Consider the following 22,958-nt stretch of genomic DNA (forward strand, 5'->3'; position numbering starts at 1 on the left):
TTTAACAATTGAATGTCTATTGGTGAGAAAATAACGTTGGTGATTCTGCGACATTTTGAGCGTTCTAAGTGTCCCGACAGTTCAAGACCTACAATAGATCATAGCATCTTAATAGTTCTATCAGATCCATATCACATTATAACTCACCGAATACTTGCGGTGTCTGCACACACAGCGGCAGTTTAGAATACACTTCGAAACTTTGCTTTCCTCGGCCTGCGACGTTCATCACGATCTTGACTGAAGACTGCCTCAACGTGAACAAAGAGTGAACTCGACCGCAGGAAGATAGACTGGACTCTCTGAAATTTGAACTAAGACTGCATGTTCGGTACGACTCCGCCGTTCGTTTTGTAATTTTTGGAAACCACGCCTCCGAAGTGACTCTTGGAGAGGGGGTGGCGTATTGATATCGTAACCTGACGAGCAATTTTGTAAGTGCCCGCAGGTTAATTAATCGTTGAAACAACTCTAGTGACTACTGAAATAGGTGTGGTTTTAACGTTGCAAAAGACTATAAGAAACGACCATTCATTTTCCCACAGACTACCAGCGTCACTGGGATTATTTACACTGGTGGATTTTGGCACTTTACCGCCATGGGACTCGGTCTTGCGGGCGAATTCATTCTTCACAAACTTACGACGTAAATGCCGATAATTCATTAATTATAAAATAACTTATAACAGCACAGACAATTCCTTAAAATTTACTCCTTTAATTCTCTTCTCCAGATCACAAACGAATAAATCATATTTCTGCCACGGCAGGGCGGTTAAATTTTGCAATTTTCTGATTGGCTGAATACTGCCCACAGCTGTACTGACGTATTTGAAGAAGGACCTAACCACTTTCGTTGAGGGGTGTCAGGTATAACTCTGTCTCACGGGCTATCTTCGTCTTTCATTAAGATGTGGCAAATTCCAACGTCCTTTTTCTCACGGGAAAGTTCTGCTGAGGGTTCCACTTTGTCGGGTCGTAAACTTTATTGGTGGGGGCTATTAGCCCTGGTCCTTCTGGGACTTGCTTTTAAACAAGTTGAGGGGATGTATCTTCTCTCTGTGAGGTCTCTTTTTTTCAAACTTGTGAAATATCTCCACTGATTTTGCCATCTGCAGTGTTCACATTTAGACATTGATAATTTAATTAATTTATTCACCTGGCTCTTCGCCTTATGGGTGCAATATATTATATTTCATTTTTCGCTTCCCAGCTTTAGGAGGATGCTACCGTGTATGACAGGGTTCAGTCGGCGCTCTGCTTGTCTTAGAAAAATTTTAGAAAATTCACTCTATCGAAATTTTTAACAGAACAGAACATGTAATTTAAATTAATAACATCAAACCAAGGGAGATATTTTAAATTTCATAAATTACGTTTTTTACAAGTTAGTATTTAAATTTTAATTTCGAAACAAAATTGGGCTTACCTTAAACTAAACACCAGGTTTCTTGTTTGATGGTAGAACAGACAGATATGAATAGACCTGCTGCCATCATTCGCCTTGAATGGGTCTGAACGTGGCTTGAATGGCTCTGAACGTGCAAACAAATGAGATTTCCGCAAAAATGTTAGGCAAATTTAATTTATTGTTCAATTGATCAAACTCGCGCAGTCCTCAGCCTAAAAGCAAATATAAAACAAATGTGAAGATACGAACAGAAGGTCGCTAAATGAAGTCAAGATTACGAGGGGATAGACCGAAAATGTCAATTATGGCGTCAGGGCATGCCAGTTTATAGATATGCTTCTTCATTCAGTCTTTCTTCTTTCATTGTCAAGCACAAGTACGTTTTCAGTCGACGCATTTTCACACCAGGTAAGTGCCGGGGCTGTACCTTAATTATGGCCACGGCCACTTCCTTCCAACTCCTAGGCCTTTCCTATCCCACCGTCGCCAGAAGACCTATCTGTGTCGGTGCGACGTAAAGCAAATAGCAAAAAATATTAATGATGGTAAATGAAATTACCTAGGCTATCTATGACAGCTGTTGGTGGAGCTGTAGAGGATCAAACCAGCCTTCGGGCTGAATACCCAACATACACATACAAATGAAATTAGGTAATGAGGTTGAAGGAATCGACTGTGGCCTGTGAATAGGAACTGTGGCGGCATTTGTCTGGAAGTGAAAATAAGAAACCATGGAGAGCCATTCAGGGGACAGCCGAACTCGCGCGTGTCCCGAATTCAGAACTTGGCTTTTTAGCCGTAGCGCGTTGAAAAAATGGCGTATGGCTTTTAGTGCCGGGAGTGTCCGAGGACATGTTCGGCTCACCGGGAATCGGACGCGGGACCCCTGTGACCAAAGGCCAGCGCGCTAATCACTTAGCCATGGAGCCGGACACCGTAGCGCGTTAACACGCGCGATCATTCTGATCGGTTACTTACTAATTTCTAAATTCACAACATTCTTAACATTTCCTTGGGCAAAATTTACTATTTATCCGAACAAGTTAAGGAATTTAGTGCTAGAACAATTCAATTTTATCTCGTGTAAGCTCAACTATTTCGAGAGGCAGAGGGAGACGGGCCCCGGGGATGACCTCGTGCGTGCGGGCCTGCATATACAAAATCAACGCACTACTTCCGAACCTTGAGACACTCATGCCTGTAGAGGCAGCCCAGCTGTTGGCTGAGTCATTACGAAACAGCACGTGTTCATAGTACCGATCAACAATGGAACAATTGTTATCAATGGCAATAAACACGTGCCACTTATTAATAAATCCTCAACTCTTTACGCACTACATGCAAGGTGTTCCATTGCTGTCACTCATTCGTTGCTGTTGGTTCACATCGGATGTCTGAAATTACTGTCGACACTCGTAGTGGATTGCATATAAGTATTCGAACATTTTACATATGTTATGACCAGTATTGTACGCATAATTAGTTCACGGCGAGGGTTAGATATCTTAGATATCCTTCTCACTTATTTCAATTTGAGACATTACACATCATACCAGAAAACCTTAAAGTGAAGTAACAATCCGAAAAAAAAAAGCGAGGGTGCTGTTAAAGGGATCGGGCTGATCATCTCAATGCTTGATCCCTTGAAGAAATCATCAGAACCACAGTGAAGTGAATTTCTATTTCAATAATCCCACATGCAGTGAACGGATACTGAACCGTGGCAGCCTTAATGAGAGATCAGTGATGATTTTACTCGGCTCTCACACCTCCAAGTAACAATCCATTCTCAGGGGTAATTATTACAGTTATCTTGTCTACATGTCTCGAATTGTGTGCTAATGCTTAGTTTTAGTCTAGAACGATGTCTGTCTCCGTAACGTAATGATTAACGGTATTTAGCCGCCACCCTCGGAGGCCCGGGTTCAATTCCTGACACTCTTAGAGATTTAAGAATTGAATAAGAACTAGTATGCGGTTAAAATGGTACATGCAGCTCACCTCTATGGAAGAACGGGGGGTTAAGGGTGCTTAAAAAGAGCTTCACCACCTCGGGACTGGGAGAAGAGTTAACTTTTATCTTGAACGATGTGTATTATGATCAATTCCACATTTTTATCTGGTTTCTTGTGGAATAATCACGCAAAATTTATTGCAGTGGTTGACATGAAGGATTAAAGTTTAGAAGAATGAAAACTTGAAAGAAAGTCTACAAATTAGTACAACAACTCCCAAGTAAAGGTTCTTTAACGAAGTTCGTAGGCGGGTTGACATAAGTTTTCAGAATGGTTTATTTTTCCAGCGGACATAGAATATTAAGACCGTTAGGCCCTCCCCTATCTTCCACATGAACAGAAAATGCGATATTTACAAGTGCAGATTTAAAATAAATAGACTAAAAATGAAACATCTTACAGCTACTAAACAATACAGTATTATAATAATGACAAGGACGATTTTCACAATTATAACATTATAACATGCTATTTGCTTTACGTCGCACCGACACAGATATGTCTTATGGCGACGATGGGATAGGAAAGGCCTAGGAATTGGAAGGAAGCGGCCGTGGCCTTAATTAAGGTACAGCCCCGGCATTTGCCTGGTGTGAAAATGGGAAACCACGGAAAACCATCTTCAGGGCTGCCGACAGTGGGGCTCGAACCCACTAACTCCCGATTACTGGATACTGGTCGCACTTAAGCGACTGCAGCTATCGAGCTCGGTCATTCTAACATGACTATAGTAGGTATACACAAACAGTTTCAGCTACTTTCTATTATCCTTAGTAACAGATCGTTTTTATACGGTGTATAGTTTGAAAAAGGCTAATCTACTGTACTATTACACCAATATAACAATCCAGGACTTCACATATATAATTTTACAACTTTCTTTACGTCGCTACGATGGTATAGGGCTACAGTAGGAATGGGAAAGAAGTGGACGCAGTCTTAAATAAGGTACAACCCCAGCATTTTCCTGGTGAGAAAATGAGAAACGACGGAAAACTATATTCAGAGCTGCCGACAGTGGGGTTCGAACTCACTATCTCCCGGATGCAGGCTCACAAATGCGCGTCCCTAACCGCACGGCCAACTCGCTCGGTGACTTCGTCTATTAGTGACAACGTTACCTGAAACTAGCAGATGAGGCTCCCCTGACGGAGATAAGTAGTGTATTCCACTGTCGTGCTGCAGAAATAACAAATGAGTTTGTATTAGGAGGTGGTATCGATAAGAGTACATCAGCTTTTGACCGTGTTCTGAAATTGTGATTGTATGACAGTACAGGTACTCAGGTGAACGTAAGGAGAATATTCTATGAAGAAAAGATAAAGCATGGAGATTATGGCGCTGTTTGAGTTGTAGCCAACCACGTTCATTGTAGGCTGGTGTAACGTGGCCGTAATGACATTGGTCACACACATAACGAACACAGGCGTTTTGTGCGTATCACAGCCAGTCGATCTGAAGTAATAACAAAGTGCAAATCAGAGGTTGCATAGTAAATATCGGTATGAGGAGCCTGGCCTGATATACTCAGATACGGCCCTGTGGTCTCCAATCCTAACTTCCAAATTGAGAGATCTTGCGTGTAACCACATTTAGTGTTCTTTAGGGGGCATCGAGTATATTTTCTTTTCCCATTCACTGGCGAATACATTAATACAATAACAAAAGTTATAAGGCAACTTTTGACTCACTCAAGTACACGGAGGTGATGGCCTGCATTATCCGAAGCCCTTGAATCCAATCAACAATAATATTACACAAACTGATTATTTTAATGTTGCCATTGATGCTTTCAAGGCCCGTACTTATAGACATGATACTGTATAGGCTTTTGGGCTTATGCTGTGTCGAGAAAATAAGGTGAAATTATTTACGTTTTGCAGAGAACTATGCTCTGCGTCATCGGAAGAAAATCTCGAATTTCCACGAGAAAGGCTTCTTAAACAATATTTTTTTGAAATTTAGATGTTATAATAGAACTAGAAATGGTACGTTAATTCGTCACCAGATGGCTCCCGGACGCGGCACAGCGCTAGCGTTCGAAGCGGAAGCTGACAGAACCATCAGAATCAGTCTAAGAGGGTCACATAACATGTGTACGTAACATATGACATTGACACCAGCCTGGAATCAAACATCTGGCGATGAGGAACGTACGAATTTGGAAAACACCGAGAAGCAAATAACAGTAGTGAAGGGACAGGGAAGGGAACCACATACGTAAATCCTTAATGGCTGGCAACCAGGTATTATTTAATTGACAGCCAGTGTCTCTGTTGAAATTGTTAGAATTTCTACGTTTTTCCACAGCTTCCCGTATAATCCTGGACCTGTAGTGTCTAGTGTGGGTAAGAGCTCGAGCATCTTGGAACATGACATCATGACCCGGCGATAGACCGTGCTCAGCTATTACCGATTTGTCTGGCTGATTGAGACGAATATTACGTTCATTACGAAGGCGTTCGATGATTGTTGTGGGTGAGGGCGATCCTACACTCATCCGTGAAGAGCACACGTCACCATTGATTCAAGGTCCAGCCTTCGCGCTTTCTTGCCTACGTGTAACTTTGCCAGTTAAAATAAACCATATCTATCTACTGGACATCATGGTGCTTTGGGGTGAGTGGGAGTGATCGCCACGAACGCATAGCATGCAGATTCACGACGAGAGAACGATTGCGGAGGGTTTGTGCTATAACACCACAAGGTCGTTGCGTAGCTGCGTTGCATTGGCACCAGGGTTCCTGAGAGCTCTAAACTGAAGGCATCGGCCCTGGACGGTTGTCGTTGACAGTAGTCGTCCTGTAAGAGGAAAACTTTCGACACTCTCCTGGTTTCTTGGGAGTGATTCCAAATTCTCACGACATTAGAATGGTTCACTCTGATCACTTGGACTATGTTCTGAACGGACAGCCCTTGCTCATGCAGAGTCACAATTCGGGTCCAGTCAAATGGTGTAATCGTTCTACGAGGCATGCTGACATACAGACGGGATCATCCAGTTCGACGTGTACTTCCAACCTTTGGTTCGTAAGAGTGCGCAAGTGTCCGCATAAGCCCTGCTTGCTTGCACGACATGCAGTTGCCTATATGGGCAAATTCTATGGGTACCCCAACGTTACGGGTATTCGTGACAGGGTGGTGGTGCAAAACTTTTTTGATGTGTCTATACCACAAAGAGCGAGTACAATTTCGTTCGTAAAAAAACCCCATTCAAATTAAAGATTCAGAGGACACCACTTTAAAAGAGGAATTCCCAATAGGATTTCACTGAGCGAAGTTATTAACCTGACATTCTTTTCAATATATTTCGTTATTCTGTGCATCGTTTGCTATACGGGGCACTACAGCATTCAGAACCTAATTATAAGAGAACATTTCAGAGGGAAACAGGACGCTTGAAAGTTGGAAATACTGAATTAGATCACTTGCAATCGTAAAGCGAATGACGAGATCAGCAGTATTATTTCTCTATTGAATAATGTGAGATCGAGTATTTCCAGTAGGTTAAGGTTTCGTCTGATGTTCGAGAGATTCACTTGTTCAGTGAGGCAAGTGATCACGGTGAAACTGGTTCCACAAGAACATACTGTAGAGTCCTCCCTCCTCAGAATGTAAGAGTGCGTTGATCTTTCATGACCTATTCTCAACCTGCTTAATATTGTATAATGACCTCCCTCCGTGATGGCTGAAATGAGGATCGCACCACAACACTTGTCCTTTTAATTGCCCGCATATTGCTGCGTGCGTATCTCATCATAGGAAATATTCTACTTTTGATCTGTTCAATCGTAGAAGAATCCTTTTTATTACTAACTTCACTAATAACATACAGGTTCCATTTTATCGCAATAAATTGAAATGTGAATATTTTACTATCTGAAGTACTGATTTTGATTTCTTTTAGCATGACAATCGACTACGATGCTATCCTTCAAGAGCTGGGGCAGTTCGGCACCTACCAGAAGAAGATATACATTTTATTCGGATACGTGGGATTCGTACTATCCCTGAATGGTATGAGTTACGTTTTTACAGCTGGCGACCTCCGCTACAGGTAGGTGGTTACAAAAATTCTAATCCATCACTATCAGTTTCCTTTCATGGTATTCCCAGTTACTTGATGCAATCTAAATATCTAATCCTGAGAGTCCACTAAAACCTAAAAAATTCCATTAAAAGCATTCTTAACCAAATGCTATTGCAGTATAACTAAAAGGCGTATTACTTACTGATTAATCGGAATACTGAATAACTTTTACAGTATTTCATATAACCCCTTTGATAAATTGTAGAAATAATAGTTTTATCAAGTAGAGGATGCTCCATCCGAATTCTAAGTCAGCTACTATTTTTCAACGAGCTGTTCTATGGTACAAATTTGTGGGCGTGTGCCCCTAAGATGCATCCATTCGAACGCTGTCAAATTCAGTCCTAGTATACGGAGACGAAAAACTCTACTCTGGCAATTATGATATCTTCGAGATTATCAAACGATCTTCCTTGAAGGTATGATGACATGCATATGAACAAACTATAGTCGGCACAATCTCTGTACCGTATGCCAGGTAAGGAAGACATTCTATTCCACTTAACTGACTCCTTCGTAGCGTTTGTCGTTCTCATTATATATGGAGAGTTGTCTTGGTGAAGTATAAGGTGATTTCTAGTAGGACTGGATAGTGTCATTTTGAAATATTAAAAACCCGACCCAATTAACAAAACACCTGACTTCTCTTCTCAAAATTTTTGGAAAGGGGCCAATTTTTACCACTTGTTTCCAGAATCAGTCACCTATGTTTTTTTTTTTTGAGATGTTTTCAGGTATCGACTCGTAGGGGATAGATACAGTATGTTCATATGAAAATATTCACCGACATTTGTTGAAGAAATGTAGCAAATGTGGCTTTCAAAATATCAACGTTCACCGACCGTTAAGGGCACTGGAAAGTAGTTATTCTTTGTGTACGATGCCCAGATGTTCATTCTCTACAACTAAAGGTCATCCTAACCGAATCTTGTCTTCAAGGTATCACTGAATCTTCTGAAATAATTAGTTGTTATCCTAATGCTAATATTTCCTTCCATCTCCTACTTCACATATTCCTTCGGTTGCAGACTTCACAGCCAAATATATTTTGTACAAGAATACTTGGAGTACATTTACAATAATATTTGGTAGAATGAATGAGTGTACTAATTGAATGTGAATTGATTGAATACTCTTCTCACAATCACAGTTATAAAACATTCCTGGACGCACCCTTAATTAATAATTAATAAAGATAATTCCTCATACAAATTCTCACTACTTACTGCATATTCTACAGTATATTGTCTTGGTTTTCACCTTACACTGATTCCATTTCTCACTTTCCTCTGATAATGCAGTATTACATAGTTTTGTTGTTCTCCTTGTTTTTCATTCTCTGTTTTAACAAATATCAACACAAAGTTCAAATTAATTTTCGGTTGTACGTATATCATTCCCACACATGCATTTCTCTAGTTTTCCTGTTTCTTTGTAGACTTTTGTTAGGTTTTCCACTTCTATATCTTTATTGCAAGAAATGCATTGATTTTCATTACTTCCATGTGTGATGTATCTATTATTATATATCTCCATTAACCCTCAAATTATCCCTCTCACTTTCCATTGTAGTCAATAGGTTGATTCTTAGCATAATACAGTATTTTTATTTATTTTACATTATTCTGTTAGAGTTCTCCTGCTGTTACATTCTGTCTTTATTGTTTGGTTTTCTATGTATCTTAACTCTTTGAACCATCTTCATACACTGCCTTCTGCCATTCTTTGATAAACGACTTTCCCAGTAAGAATCCATTCCCGTGCTACATAGGAATTTCCTCAGACTCCCTATCTTGAACCCTCTCTGGATGTTGAGAAGTATACAGAGTGGTCGGAAACGACGTGAACCGGGTACATCAGCGTTAAAGTTTTGGTCATGCTGTTACAAAATTTGAAAGAAATAATTCGATATCTCGGACCGTTGTCATTTTTCCAGGTGCTGAAGTTAGCCAATCAGATCACTTCGCGAGCGAATTCAAATGGGCTTTGCGTGGCAGTGTTGCTAAATCTGTACGTGGCTTGAGATCGACATAAGAGCGCCAGTGGAAGAATAAAGCTTCGTCATGGGAAATATTTAAATACAGACCTCAGAGTTGACAGGATCGCGCCTAAGCAGCTACGCAACGGTGACACTGGCTTAAACCAACCAAGGGCTCTCGAGTCGTTCTTACGTCATGCGCAGATTTAGCAGCAGTGCCTCGCAAAGCCCATTTGAATTCGCCCGCGAAGAGACATGCTTGGCTGATAACATGACCATGGTGTGACATATCGAATTGTTTCTTTCAAAATATTTATCAGCATGACCAACCCTCTCAGGCACATATACACGGTCCACGTTGTTTCACATCACCCTGTACATATGGAGATGTTTTATTTGTCTTATTCTTCGAAATAGTAACAATAAAAACATAAATAAGGATTTATACACTGACTGACAGAGCAAATGCAACACCAAGAAGGAGTGGTCAGAACTTTATGCCAATTGCAGGGTAGACTGACGTCACTGAGGTATGCTCCTGATGAGAAATGCGCCACTGTGCTGCGCACGTAGCGAACGATAAATGGGACACGGCGTTGGCGAATGGCCCACTTCGTACCGTGATTTCTCAGCCGACAGTCATTGTAGAACGTGTTGTCGTGTGCCACAGGACACGTGTATAGCTAAGAATGCCAGGCCGCCGTCAACGGAGGCATTTCCAGCAGACAGACGACTTTACGAGGGGTATGGTGATCGGGCTGAGAAGGGCAGGTTGGTCGCTTCGTCAAATCGCAGCCGATACCCATAGGGATGTGTCCACGGTGCAGCGCCTGTGGCGAAAATGGTTGGCGCAGGGACATGTGGCACGTGCGAGGGGTCCAGGCGCAGCCCGAGTGACGTCAGCACGCGAGGATCGGCGCATCCGCCGCCAAGCGGTGGCAGCTCCGCACGCCACGTCAACCGCCATTCTTCAGCATGTGCAAGACACCCTGGCTGTTCCAATATCGACCAGAACAATTTCCCGTTCCCGTCGATTGGTTGAAGGAGGCCTGCACTCCCGGCGTCCGCTCAGAAGACTACCATTGACTCCACAGCATAGACGTGCACGCCTGGCATGGTGCCGGGCTAGAGCGACTTGGATGAGGGAATGGCGGAACGTCGTGTTCTCCGATGAGTCACGCTTCTGTTCTGTCAGTGATAGTCACCGCAGACGAGTGTGGCGTCGGCGTGGAGAAAGGTCAAATCCGGCAGTAACTGTGGAGCGCCCTACCGCTAGACAACGCGGCATCATGGTTTGGGGCGCTATTGCGTATGATTCCACGTCACCTCTAGTGCGTATTCAAGGCACGTTAAATGCCCACCGCTACGTGCAGCATGTGCTGCGGCCAGTGGCACTCCCGTACCTTCAGGGGCTGCCCAATGCTCTGTTTCAGCAGGATAATGCCCGCCCACACACTGCTCGCATCTCCCAACAGGCTCTACGAGGTGTACAGATGCTTCCGTGGCCAGCGTACTCTCCGGATCTCTCACCAATCGAACACGTGTGGGATCTCATTGGACGCCGTTTGCAAACTCTGCCCCAGCCTCGTACGGACGACTAACTGTGGCAAATGGTTGACAGAGAATGGAGAACCATCCCTCAGGACACCATCCGCACTCTTATTGACTCTGTACCTCGACGTGTTTCTGCGTGCATCGCCGCTCGCGGTGGTCTTACATCCTACTGAGTCGATGCCGTGCGCATTGTGTAACCTGCATATCGGTTTGAAATAAACATCAATTATTCATCCGTGCAGTCTCTGTTTTTTCCCCAACTTTCATCCCTTTCGAACCACTCCTCCTTGGTGTTGCATTGTCACTGTCAGTCAGTGTATATTACCAGGAGTAATTCTTTTCAGAAAATACTTTGCATTAATCTTTCTAGTCTTATCTTTCAGCCAGGCTGAGTGGCTCAGACGGTTGAGACGCTGCTTTTCTGACCCCAAATTGGGAGGTTCGATCCTGGCTCAGTCCAGTGGTATTTCAAGGTGCTCAGATAAGTCAGCCTCGTGTTGATAGATTTAATGCCACGTAAAAAAACTCCTGTGGGACAAAATTTCGGCACCTCGGCGTCTCCGAAAACAGCAAAAGAATAGTTAGTGGGACATAGAGCCAACAACATGATAATAATAAATATTAGTTTCATCTCTCAAAGTAGTCTCCATCGACTTGGACCTATATAGACTTTTCCAGCGTCTTGAGAAATGTTCAGTTATCTATTCCCAAAAGTTTTTGGTTGGGTGCGTACCCGTTCAAGGACATTTGTAATCGTAGCGTTGCTGTCCTCAAACGGCACTTCTAGATAAGACTTGTTAACTAGTACTAGTCACTAGGGTTTAAATCTGGGCTGTTAACTGGATTAGGCACGAGATCCCACTTAAGTTTCCTGATGGCGTCCATTGTTCATACGGCGGTATGGGTCCTCGTGTGAGACATAACGGGTGTTGTATGGTAGCTCTAACCCACGAACATTGAAACAGTATTTTACACTGGTGTGCCTGTTGCCCTATACGAGCAAGTAGTGCCATATTCGTTATATCGTTAAGCGCAAGACTGATGGTATTTTTCAGAGTCTTGATGATTCCTCTTAACTCATTCACACACATTGATACATGCCGATACTGTTCCAATAGATCTATTTCAAATTCTGCATTTTGCAATACATTTTTATTGTATTAACATTGAGTTGAGGTGGTTAATTTCACTGAACAATTTATTTGCAACTAAATTACAAAATGACCCAAATTCATTAAGGTGTTAAATTTATTTAGTATGATTTCTCTTCCATATTTTTATTTGGCTTTGCACACAGGCTAAGTCATCTTGATTTGAATTACTTGAAAGAAATGTAATTACCTTCCCGAAATCATTGATTAAACCTTGTTTATCTCTATGTTTCATAGATAGTAGTTTATTTAATTCATTTTCAGTATCCTCAAAATTATCAGTTAATTCGCGAGATAGACTGGCGCATAGCAGAAGAAACTGTATGTTAGATACTGGTATATGAACGATAAGGTTAGTCAAGTTGAAATGTAACATAAATTAGACTTACTGAGTGTTACTGCAGGTCCAAGTGACTCTACGTAGTATCCTTGGGTTGTTATTGTTCTGACGTTAACTGAACTATATCTTGAGAAGAATCTGAAAGAGAAGAGACTTTTTCTGTTAGCTTTTATGTCTCGGAAATTTCTAACATACACGTTTCCGTTTTTCATTGTACAGTGTACTTTAGTATTTTTAATACTTGTTATATTTCCTTTATTATACAGATTCTTTGACTTTTTGTGTATGTTCAAAGGATTTGTTACATAAACAGTTCCTCCGAGTTGATAGGAGTGTTTGAAGGTGGGCATTTTCAGATTTGGATTGTTTTATCTTAGGACACGGAATTGGTCCTTTGAATATATTCGTTCATTTGGAGAGTCGGAGAGAAAATGTGATCCAATGTGTTGAAGTAGGGTCCATGAAGTACGTTAAAAGAGTTTTCTTATTTGTTGAGTGAATCGAAGTATTGTAACTTATGACAGTAGTGGTTAAGCGTTGCTATAAGGAAGAGAATTTGTCATTATATATCGAGATACATAGTTTTTCAAGTAGTGTGGAATTTCATCTCTCTACGGGTGAGTTTGATGAGGAATTTTATTCTTAGGTAGGTCTTGATGCGAGAAGTAAACCTGTAGTTTGTTTAATACAGCGAAGGCTGTGCCATCTCTTAAACTATAGGCTTGTCCGTACCGGTACTTTGAGGATATATCAATAATTTCCTGAACGCGTTTCTGTTCGAAATGAAAGATGTCGATTTGAGCAAAAGGGTGCTTAGCTGTTATTGGGCCTTGGTTTTCTACTTGATTGACGTGTCCTTCATATTTTTATCGTTGATAAAGATGACATTGGTTGGTCAGGTTCAGAACCTGCTCTCTTAAGTGAGCCCAATAGTACTTTGTTTGTAAATGCTCAATGGTCTCAGTGGTTCCATTGAGATTAAAAGAATGGTATTGCAGAATTACTTGTTTTCTTTTGTGAGTGTCTTTGACGTCTTCTAAGAGTATTGTTGCTCTGATAAGTATGCATTCTGAAGTGAATAGGATATGACATGTCCTAATGAAGGGGATTTCTAAGGTTATGTTATTGAAGAAGACTGTATACTTGTTTGAAATTGTGATTATTTTCTTGGTAAAGGTTATTTAGGATGTTTATCATGAATTGTCAGGTATGTTTCTTGAATAGTTTAACAGAACTATTTTAGGAGAGGAAAATGATTTCAGGAGTTTCCATACTCGACTATTAATTTATTACCATTTGTGTTTAAGTTTCGTTCGGAAACTTTCAAAGTGAATATGGGGTCTCCTTGGTTAGAGTGTATCGTCTGAGTGTCAGTTTCATTCGGATATCTGCTATTTTCAGTGACAGCTACGTTAGAATCCTTTTATTCGTCTGCATTTATGTTATTGAAGAAGACTGTATACTTGTATCTGCAAAACATTTGAGTTTCATTTTATATATAGATAATGAAATCGAACTCTTCAGTCTTAATTTTCTAACGCTAAATCTGGAATATGTGTATTTCAGAGTGAAAAAACACTGTTGGTCAAATGTCGGCCAAATAAGTACGATTTGATATCATTACATTTATCTACTATAGCGAGCAGTTCTCCTTCGAATGTTGCGTATCTTTGTTCGGCTTGGTTTAATATTCTGGAATAATAGGCAATAAGGCGACCTTTCTTGGAAAGGACACTTCCAATAGCAAAGTTTCAACTGTCAGTTGTGAGTACAAAAGATTAATTGAAATCTGAGCAAGTAAATGAAATGGCGTATGGCTTTTAGTGCCGGGAGTGTCCGAGGACATGTTCGGCTCGCCAGGTGCAGGCTTTCGACTCGCCCAGCCTCCGTGCCATCGAAATTAACCAATGATGGTTAATATTCCCGACCCTGCCGGGAATCGAACCCGGGTCCCCTGTGACCAAAGGCCAGAACGCTAACAATTTAGCCATGGAATCTGAGAAAATTAGAACGAGACCATTCATAAGAAGAGTCTTGAGAGTTTTGAATGCATTCTTATAATCAGAACTCTCAGTGTCAAATTTTAATCCCTTCTTTAAGCAGCGTGTTATAGATTGTGTAATTTTAGCACAGTTCCAGCGAAACCAAGAAATTGTTTAATTTCCTTTGTGGTTTTTGGTACAGGATATTCCTTGTCTGGGTTCGGTTTTATTCCGTCTTGTATCAGTCAATCATTTAGGGCGGTCACCCAGGAGGTAGATCCCCTATTAGTTGTTTACCTGCTTAGTTCTTCTTCCAGGTTGAACCGTGTTGCTATTTTCTGTACATTCTGTACATTTTGCCGACGTTCCGAATACATTGCAGTATTCTTTGTCAAGGCACATGAAATAGCCCTACCCGATCCGAAGTAATCAGTCGCCCAGGCAACAATCACACTACGAGAGTAGTTTCTAATCTTGGCCTTATATATTCTACCATCTCTGGTTGACGTAAGCCCCCTGGCTGTCTCATGAGGATTCTGGAACGTTATGTGTTACAGCCAGGTAGTGGGACTTGCCCGCGCTGTTATGTAATTAGTGGTTCGTCCTGCGTGTTTACGTTGATGTCTGCATCTCTAAATCTATGTGTGATAGGCATCCAAGAATTGCTGATATTACTCTTATAATATACTAGCAGAGTACCCGTTCTTCGTACGGGCTATCAGAAACTGGCTTTAGTTACTCATACTATCGGTGTGATTGACTTCATTAGATATTTATATCACTGGTGTATTTACTTAAGTACGTAGGCATTATTTGTCATGTTTGGAATTATAGTATATCTTCTTATTTTCTTCATGGGGCCTCTAAATATTAGTTCCTAATTAGCGTCGACCTCTAAGACCATGCGTTTCCTTCATTCCCACCTAGATATACCTGCTCCCTTCACAAAGCTCCAGGTTTAGTGTAAGTATACTTCCGCTAGATAGTACCACAAATATAAATATTATTGAATGATATTTGTTTGATCCGACATTTCGTAACTATTACAAATGATCAAGGAAATACGCGATGCATAAAAGAAACTACTATAATTATCGAGAATTATAATTATCATGTCGCACATCATATAATGTATCTGAGTATAAATGTTGAGAAATGTTTTCAAGTCATGGGCGCACCATCTTGACAATTGTGTACAGTATATAGGTTGTTTTCATGGTTACAATGATCGTAAAAGTGGACCAAAATATCGGCACTAATAACATCAGTGATCCTACTACTCCTTTATTTGGTAGAAATAGTTTAAACTATAGGTAACAGACTCCGCAAAATGCTGAAACCTAAGCCAGTACGTAAAAACGGAGGCCCGTCGGCAACCGCCGGTCACTGTGCTAAGGAGATCTCCGGGGCTATTCTTTTTATACTTCACTCCCTTTCCATCCACGCCCAAAGGAGTGCTATGAGTTACAGAACAGTTTATTTTTTCCAAATAGTAAGTCATACGTGTATCAATTTTTGTTGGCAGCTATGCCCAAACGTACATGCATAATCTAGCTGCTGTAGAATCCTAGAGCTGACGTTCCCATGGTTACGGCCGTTCGTTTCTTTATCCGATTCCTAAAGCAGGGAGAGTGTGGTTACAATATCTCCATAATGGTTGCTTTTAGGGCCTTAAAACATGGTCTTCGGGCCCGAAGGTATTACCGAGTTTTGTTCTTTGCGGCAAGGGGCTTAAAATGAGATTTGTCTCGTCCTTGTACGACAAATTCGATTTCACCTATATTAGCCTATTATTTTAATATTTTTATATCTCTCGTCCTCGCCACCCCCCCTCTACGAATTGTTTTGAAAATAAAATACAGTCCATGTTACTCACTGGCAATGTACCTCTTATAGGTGAAGTAATTTTTAAAATCGTTGTTGTTGTTGGTGCTAGTTGCTTTACGTCGCACCGACACAGATAGGTCTTATGGCGACGATGGGACAGGGAAGGGCTGGGAGTGGTAAGGAAGCGGCCGTGGCCTCAATTAAGGTACAGCCCCAGCATTTGACAGTGGGGTTCGAACCTACTATCTCCCGAATACTGGATACTGGCCGCGCTTAAGCGACTGCAGCTATCGAGCTCGGTTTTTTTAAAATCGATTCAGTAGTTTTTGAGTCTATCCGATACAAACAAATATGCAAATTTTTCCTCTTTATAATATTAGTATAGAAGTATAGATTACATCCCTACACATACGGTTACCGTCAGGAAGGGCATCCAGTCGTAAAACAGGGTCAAATCCTCATGTGCGACACAGTTCGTAGCCGCAACCTCACAGGTGTGCGTAAAGCGATAGAAGAAGAAGATACTCATTTTTAAAAATTCACACGCTTTTTTTATTCTTTACTTTTTCTTTTGGATTTTCCAAAAAGAGTATTCATTTTTAAAGAGATTCCAAGTACCAATTTTAAAGTCTGTACATCTTCATTTTTTGAGATAATTGTATCCTCATATAAATAATTCAACTCCTTCCTCACTTCTTTTCACACGCACACACACGCACGCACACACACCCACACCCACCCACCCACCCACACACACACACACACACACACACACACACACACCCACCTTAAGTGTATTTTGTGAAAACGAATATTTGTGTTATTTTATTTTTAAAGGGGATTCCAAATATCAATTTTCATGTCTGTAACATGTTAAGTTCTCGTGATTTATTGTAGATAATTTCGCTGCTGTAGAATCCTGGAGCTGACGTTGCCATGGTTACGGCAGTTCATTACTTTATCCGATTCCTAGAGCAGGGGTAGTGTGGTGCCAATATCTCCGTAATGATTGGTTTTAGGGCCTTAAAACATGGTTTTCGGGCCCGTAGGGCTTACCGAGTTCTGTTCTTTGCGTCAAGAGGATTAAATTGAGCTTTGTCTCGTCTTTATATGACAAATTCGATATTTTGCCTATATTAGCCTATTATTTTCATATCTAACCCCGTGCCCCCCACCTCGAATTGTTTTGAAAATAAAATACAGCCCATGTTACTCACTCGCAATGTAGCTTTCTACAGGTGAAGTAATTTTTAAAATTGGTTCAGTAGTTTTTGAGCCTATTTGTTACAAACAAACTGATTTCTCCTCTTTATAATATTAGTATAGAAGAGTTTCGGGTGTTTCTTAATTTCGACAACCTCACGGATTTTTCTTTCGAGATTCCAAGGGATAACTGCTAGGATCTTGATCTTGTCAAATGATATTTAGTGTCTTGTTTCGTAGGAAACAAACAGCTCAAATATCTGCGTCTTAGTTCTTGGTGTGACGGATGTGTTCTTTTAGGCGGGTAGAGATCAGACGTTTTGTTTCACCGACGTAACACGTTCCTCAGCTACGTTCACTGTATTAGACTCCAGGAGCCTTTAGTTCTATTACGTCCTTTACTGGTGGTAGACGACGGGCTAGTTTCTGATGTAGTATATGGATGGTTTTAATGTCATATTTGCCCAATATCTTGCCGATCCTGTTTACCTCATATTTACATTTATTTATAATTCTTTACTAAGCTTTTTCTTAAATACTAGCTGACCCGCCCCCGACTTCGCACGGGTGGCCTTACAAATTAAATATATCCCGTATATATTACGTTGGTCCGCCTCTGTGGCGTAGTGGTCAGTGTGATTAGCTGCCACCCCTGGAGGCTCGGGTTCGATTCCCGGCTCTGCCACCAAATTTGAAAAGTGGTACGAGGGCTGGAACGGGGTCCACTTAGGTTCGGGAGGTCAGCTGAGTAGAGGTGGGTCCAATTCTCACCTCAGCCATCCTGGAAGTGGTTTTCCGTGGTTTCCCGCTTCTCCTCCAGGCAAATGCCGGGATGATACCTAACTTAACCCTGGAATCGGCAAGCGGTTTAACTTCAAGCGGCAAGCATTTAGGCGAGTTTTGCAAGCAACTTTTAAAAAATTCATGAAAATGTTGTTTTTCAATTTATTTTCATGTATAACATGTCATTGTATTCAGAAAAGGACGCAAATTACTATAGTAGGAAATTAAACTTACTAATTTAGTAACCTGAAGCAGTATGGGCGAAGTATTCAACACACGCTAAGTATTCCAAAATAATCCGAAAGTTCTGGGCAACGTATACGTAAAAAGTAACATTATATGAAGATTTTACTATATAAAAAATTTGCACAATTTTATGCTGATTAAAATATGTAGAAAGGTTTCACTACATTGAAGTATTGTAAAGTCAAATAGAACTTAAATAACACAAGCACATCGCACCAAAACGTGAGTCTACTTAGATTCATTCTCGCTACCTTCGGGGTGGCTCCTCTTTCTTCCTGCTTTCATAGGCCTCCAAAAATGTTTTAATTCATGGTAGTACTGTTTATGTACACCACAATTACATCCTAGGCACCAGAAGTGGGTACGTGACTTTTCTCTGCAGTCAAACAGACAGGATACAACCGCCGTTTCTTCCCTGGGAGGCGTACCAGCTGATGTCCCATTTCTCCTGAAGGTCCAGGTGGAATGTTTTGAAGAGTTTCTTCATCTACAAGACCTTCGACAATACTAACCATAAATTCCTCATGTTCAAGGGGTTTGTCGGTGTTCAAACTATAGAGTATGTAGGCATCAAAAATTACCATTACCAACAGTTTATAGAATATTTCTTTCCAGTCGAAACGTTTTAGTGACATGACTTTAGAAAAATATGGAAATATTTGCGATTTTGAAGTGCACCACTATTTTTCAATATTGTTATTAGGGTTCGGACCCATATTTATAACTAGAGAAATGATATGTTTGATTTTTGATAGTGTAACATCAACCCATCTTTGCAGACGAGAATACGGACCCATATTTCCTAAATTCGTTTTATTTCGAAGAATTTCCTGTGCGTATTTATTGGTTTCAGTCACTAAATGATTCCAGATAGCATTAGATAAAAACAAATAGAAATATGTTAGAGGAGGACTGTTTCCCGGAGGGCAATTTCGTACACCCGCGTTTCGAACTTTGAACTTCTCTTCCACTTTTATTTTTGGCTCTGGAGGATAAACTCTTGTCCACTTCGGTTCTGTTTGGTCAACTGCATTACCGTCATTATCATTATCATCATCAGTGGCTGGTTCATGGTGTTCCATATCATCGTCAATATCAGTGTCGAAATCACTTAGCCTAGGGTCATATAACTCGCCACTACCTGACGAATTATTGTCAAAATCATCGTCAATTCCTTCTAAAAATACGTCACTATCACCTTCGCCGTCTAGATCAAACAAACATTTACGAATTTAACTACTTCCTGACAATTCAATAATTTTGCGCCACGAAAGCTAATGCACATCGGACAACCACAGCAAGCACAACAGAATAACCGTCTGCAAAGCGTTCTCATTTTTTCACGTGTATACCGCACACTCTGTCATACTAAACTACTTCAGAATTGTGCTGTATTAAAGTTTCCTCTTCAACATGGTGGAAGATATGTCATAAAGATGTTGAATGTCAAGGCGCTATCTCGAAATTAGTCAGCGCTGGCGTAATGCATCTCGATAGCGACTCTGCCGGTTGAGTAATAGGGAAATGAGTCGCGATCGCGACGATTGCCGGTTCCAGGGTTAAGGCCACGGCCGCTTCCTTCCCTCTTCCTTGTCTATCCATTCCAATCTTCCCATCCCCGCACAAGGCCCCTGTTCAGCATAGTAGGTGAGGCCCCGTGGGCGAGGTACCGGTCATTCTCCCCAGATGTATCCCCAGACCTAATGTCCCACGCTCCAGGACACTGCCCTTGAGGCGGTAGAGGTGGGATCCCTCGCTGAGTCAGAGGGAAAAACCAACCCTGGAGGGTAAGCAGATTAAGAAAGAAAGAAAGAAAGAAATATGACGTTACGTGACCCTCTATCTGGGGCCAACCCAAATACATTTTCTTTGGAAGTAACACGTGACAGGGTCACAGAGTAGAGCAGGTTGGTGGTTATCATTGGTATTAGAACGATCAAAACAGTTTCACAGGCTCAACACCCAGTGAGGATCGTGCACTCAAGTAGTCATTTTTTAAATGACTTGATTAGCAATCTTGCGCCATTGCATAATTTTGGTGTGTTTAGGTTACGGAGCAATACTACAGGGGACCCACCTTTAAAACCAGTTTATGAAGAGTAGTTTGAGGAGAAGTCAAAGAATTTAACAATTCAGATGGATAATGTACCACCTCTTCTATATCATCTGAACGGTTAGAGTGTTCAGGAATGAATTACGATAGATTACAAAATTATTAGAATTACGTGTTCCAATCAACGTGTGATATTATTGCGCATGCCCGGTGCGAACTCTGAGCATACAATGTCCTCTATCAACAGACGTTTCTCTATCTCTTTGGGACCTATCTCCTTCACAAACTTGAGATGTTGTTTCGTTCCAGAGAAGTTTCCCTATCACTCCGCAAAGACCGGTTTGTGCTTTTAGTCTCTAAACGGTCTTCTCTATCATCATAACTTTCATTATTGCGTAGTATGCGTAGTCTTTTAGTGTTTTCCGTTTTCTATCCCATATTATCACGTCGTCGAGGCATGATGAAATTGCAAAGAAACCAAACCAACGACTTCGGCACGTTATATCTATGTTATTGCGCAGCTCGACCACGCACTGTAAGAGACAAATATGACTTACTTGATATAAAGTGGGACTTTCAGTATCTAATCAATCTTCTCTTTCATCATAACTTTCATTCCTATATTAGCAAAATTAAAAGGAAACAAAACCAATGACTTTTATCACAATCTACATTATATTGCTCAGCGCGGCGATTCACTGCAAGGTACAAAACTCAAATGATGCGATCTTATATGCTGTACCACCAGTCAAATTCTAAACGGTATGACTTGCTTGCTTGAGATAAACCGTGACATTCAGTCTTATAGGCAGCGCCTGCGGTCAATATAGGCAGTGCCAGTGGAAGTATCCTAGGCAACGCCATGCAGAAAAAAGAAGCACTGTCCATCTTAAAGATGGCTGACAGTACGGGTAGGCCACCGAGCACAGAATAACATAGAGATGGCAATGTGTCGTATGAGTTGAAGTCAGTGGACATAAGCGGCTGCCATGTTGTTTGTACCAAAACATTGGAAACCAGTTAGTGTAAGTAAGTGAACGTGTGAAGTAAATAAAGGAAGTTTGTGTTATGATTTTAAAATGCCGACTTGTGTAGCGTATGGATGTGCAAACAGAGCTTCAAAGAAAATACTAGGGATAACTTTTCACAGGCAAGCAATATGTTTTTGCGAATATTCAGTGCCGAATTGTTTTCCCCCTTGCATATGCAGTATAGGTTAAGAATCCCCTTTATCATTTACAGTTTACGACGGAAGAAATAGATAAGAGCTATACGAAGGGAAAATTCGTCCCCCACACCTTTCAGCACTATATGTTCAGCTCACTTTACTGAACGTGATTTTGATCATACTTCATTGTGTGTCGTAAGGCTGTGCCATCTGTGTTTGCTGCTTTCCCAAAGTACCTACAAATACAATCAAAGGTTAGTTTCTCTTCATTTTAGCCTTTGATGTGAGAAATATGTCGAAATACATATTTATAGAGTAAGCCTACTATTTCTTAAATTTATTTTACAGGAGAAGAGAGTCCTTAAAATCATAAAAACTGTGGAAATGCCTTCATTAGACTCCTCTACATTAGTCCAGGAACTACCTGTTGTTGAAAATCTATCTGTAATAAAAGTGCAGAAACGTGTTTTAGTGCCCAAATAGATCATATGAAAACCAAAGAAATTGCGTACAGAAAGAAAATGAAATTATTGCACCGGAAAAAGAGGCAAATTAAGAAAAGGGTGGTTGAACTAAGTACTGTTGTAGATAGTCTTAAAAAGAAGGCTCTGATAGATAATGAGTACTGTGAAATGTTAAGTGGTTTGTCAGATACCTCACTGTATCTGGATAAAGGACAACAAGATAAGGCTTCATGTAACAAAGTGCAAAAGTTGTATGATGAGAAGTTAAAAGCATTTGCCATTACTCTTCATTTTCTTTCTCCAAAGGCATATTCATTTGTGAGAAACACTTTTGACACTTGTCTTCCACACCCTAGAACATTATCTCGATGGTATCAAAGTGTAGATGCTAATCCTGGGTTCTGTGCCGAAGCTTTTCAAGTATTTAAATCATACACAGGCACTAAGATTTGTGCACTTTTATTTGATCCCATGGCTATAAGGAAACATTTGGAATGGGATGGCAATAAATTTCATGGGTATGTAAATGTTGGGATTAATAATGAAGATGACACAGCACCATTAGCTTCAGAAGCCTTAGTTTTTCACTCAGTATTTGTGAGTAATTCCTGGAAGATTCTTTTAGGATACTTTTTTTGTGCATGGCATAAAAGTTGCACAAATAAGTACTCTTACAGAATAGTGTTTGATATT

General features: G+C 40.8%; 1 protein-coding gene across 1 annotated transcript in view; it reads left to right on the forward strand.

Annotated features, from left to right (window-relative positions):
* The window catches only part of LOC136864449 (organic cation transporter protein), a 184,854-nt gene that overhangs the window by 31,353 nt on the left and 130,543 nt on the right, over positions 1-22,958 (forward strand). The window contains exon 2 of the mRNA XM_068225989.1: positions 7,334-7,483. Within this exon, the coding sequence (XP_068082090.1) occupies positions 7,335-7,483 (149 nt within the window). The 5' untranslated portion in view covers position 7,334. The remainder of the gene's footprint in view (positions 1-7,333; positions 7,484-22,958) is intronic.

Source organism: Anabrus simplex, chromosome 1 (assembly GCF_040414725.1).
Source record: "Anabrus simplex isolate iqAnaSimp1 chromosome 1, ASM4041472v1, whole genome shotgun sequence".
In the NCBI taxonomy this organism is placed as follows: domain Eukaryota; kingdom Metazoa; phylum Arthropoda; class Insecta; order Orthoptera; family Tettigoniidae; genus Anabrus; species Anabrus simplex.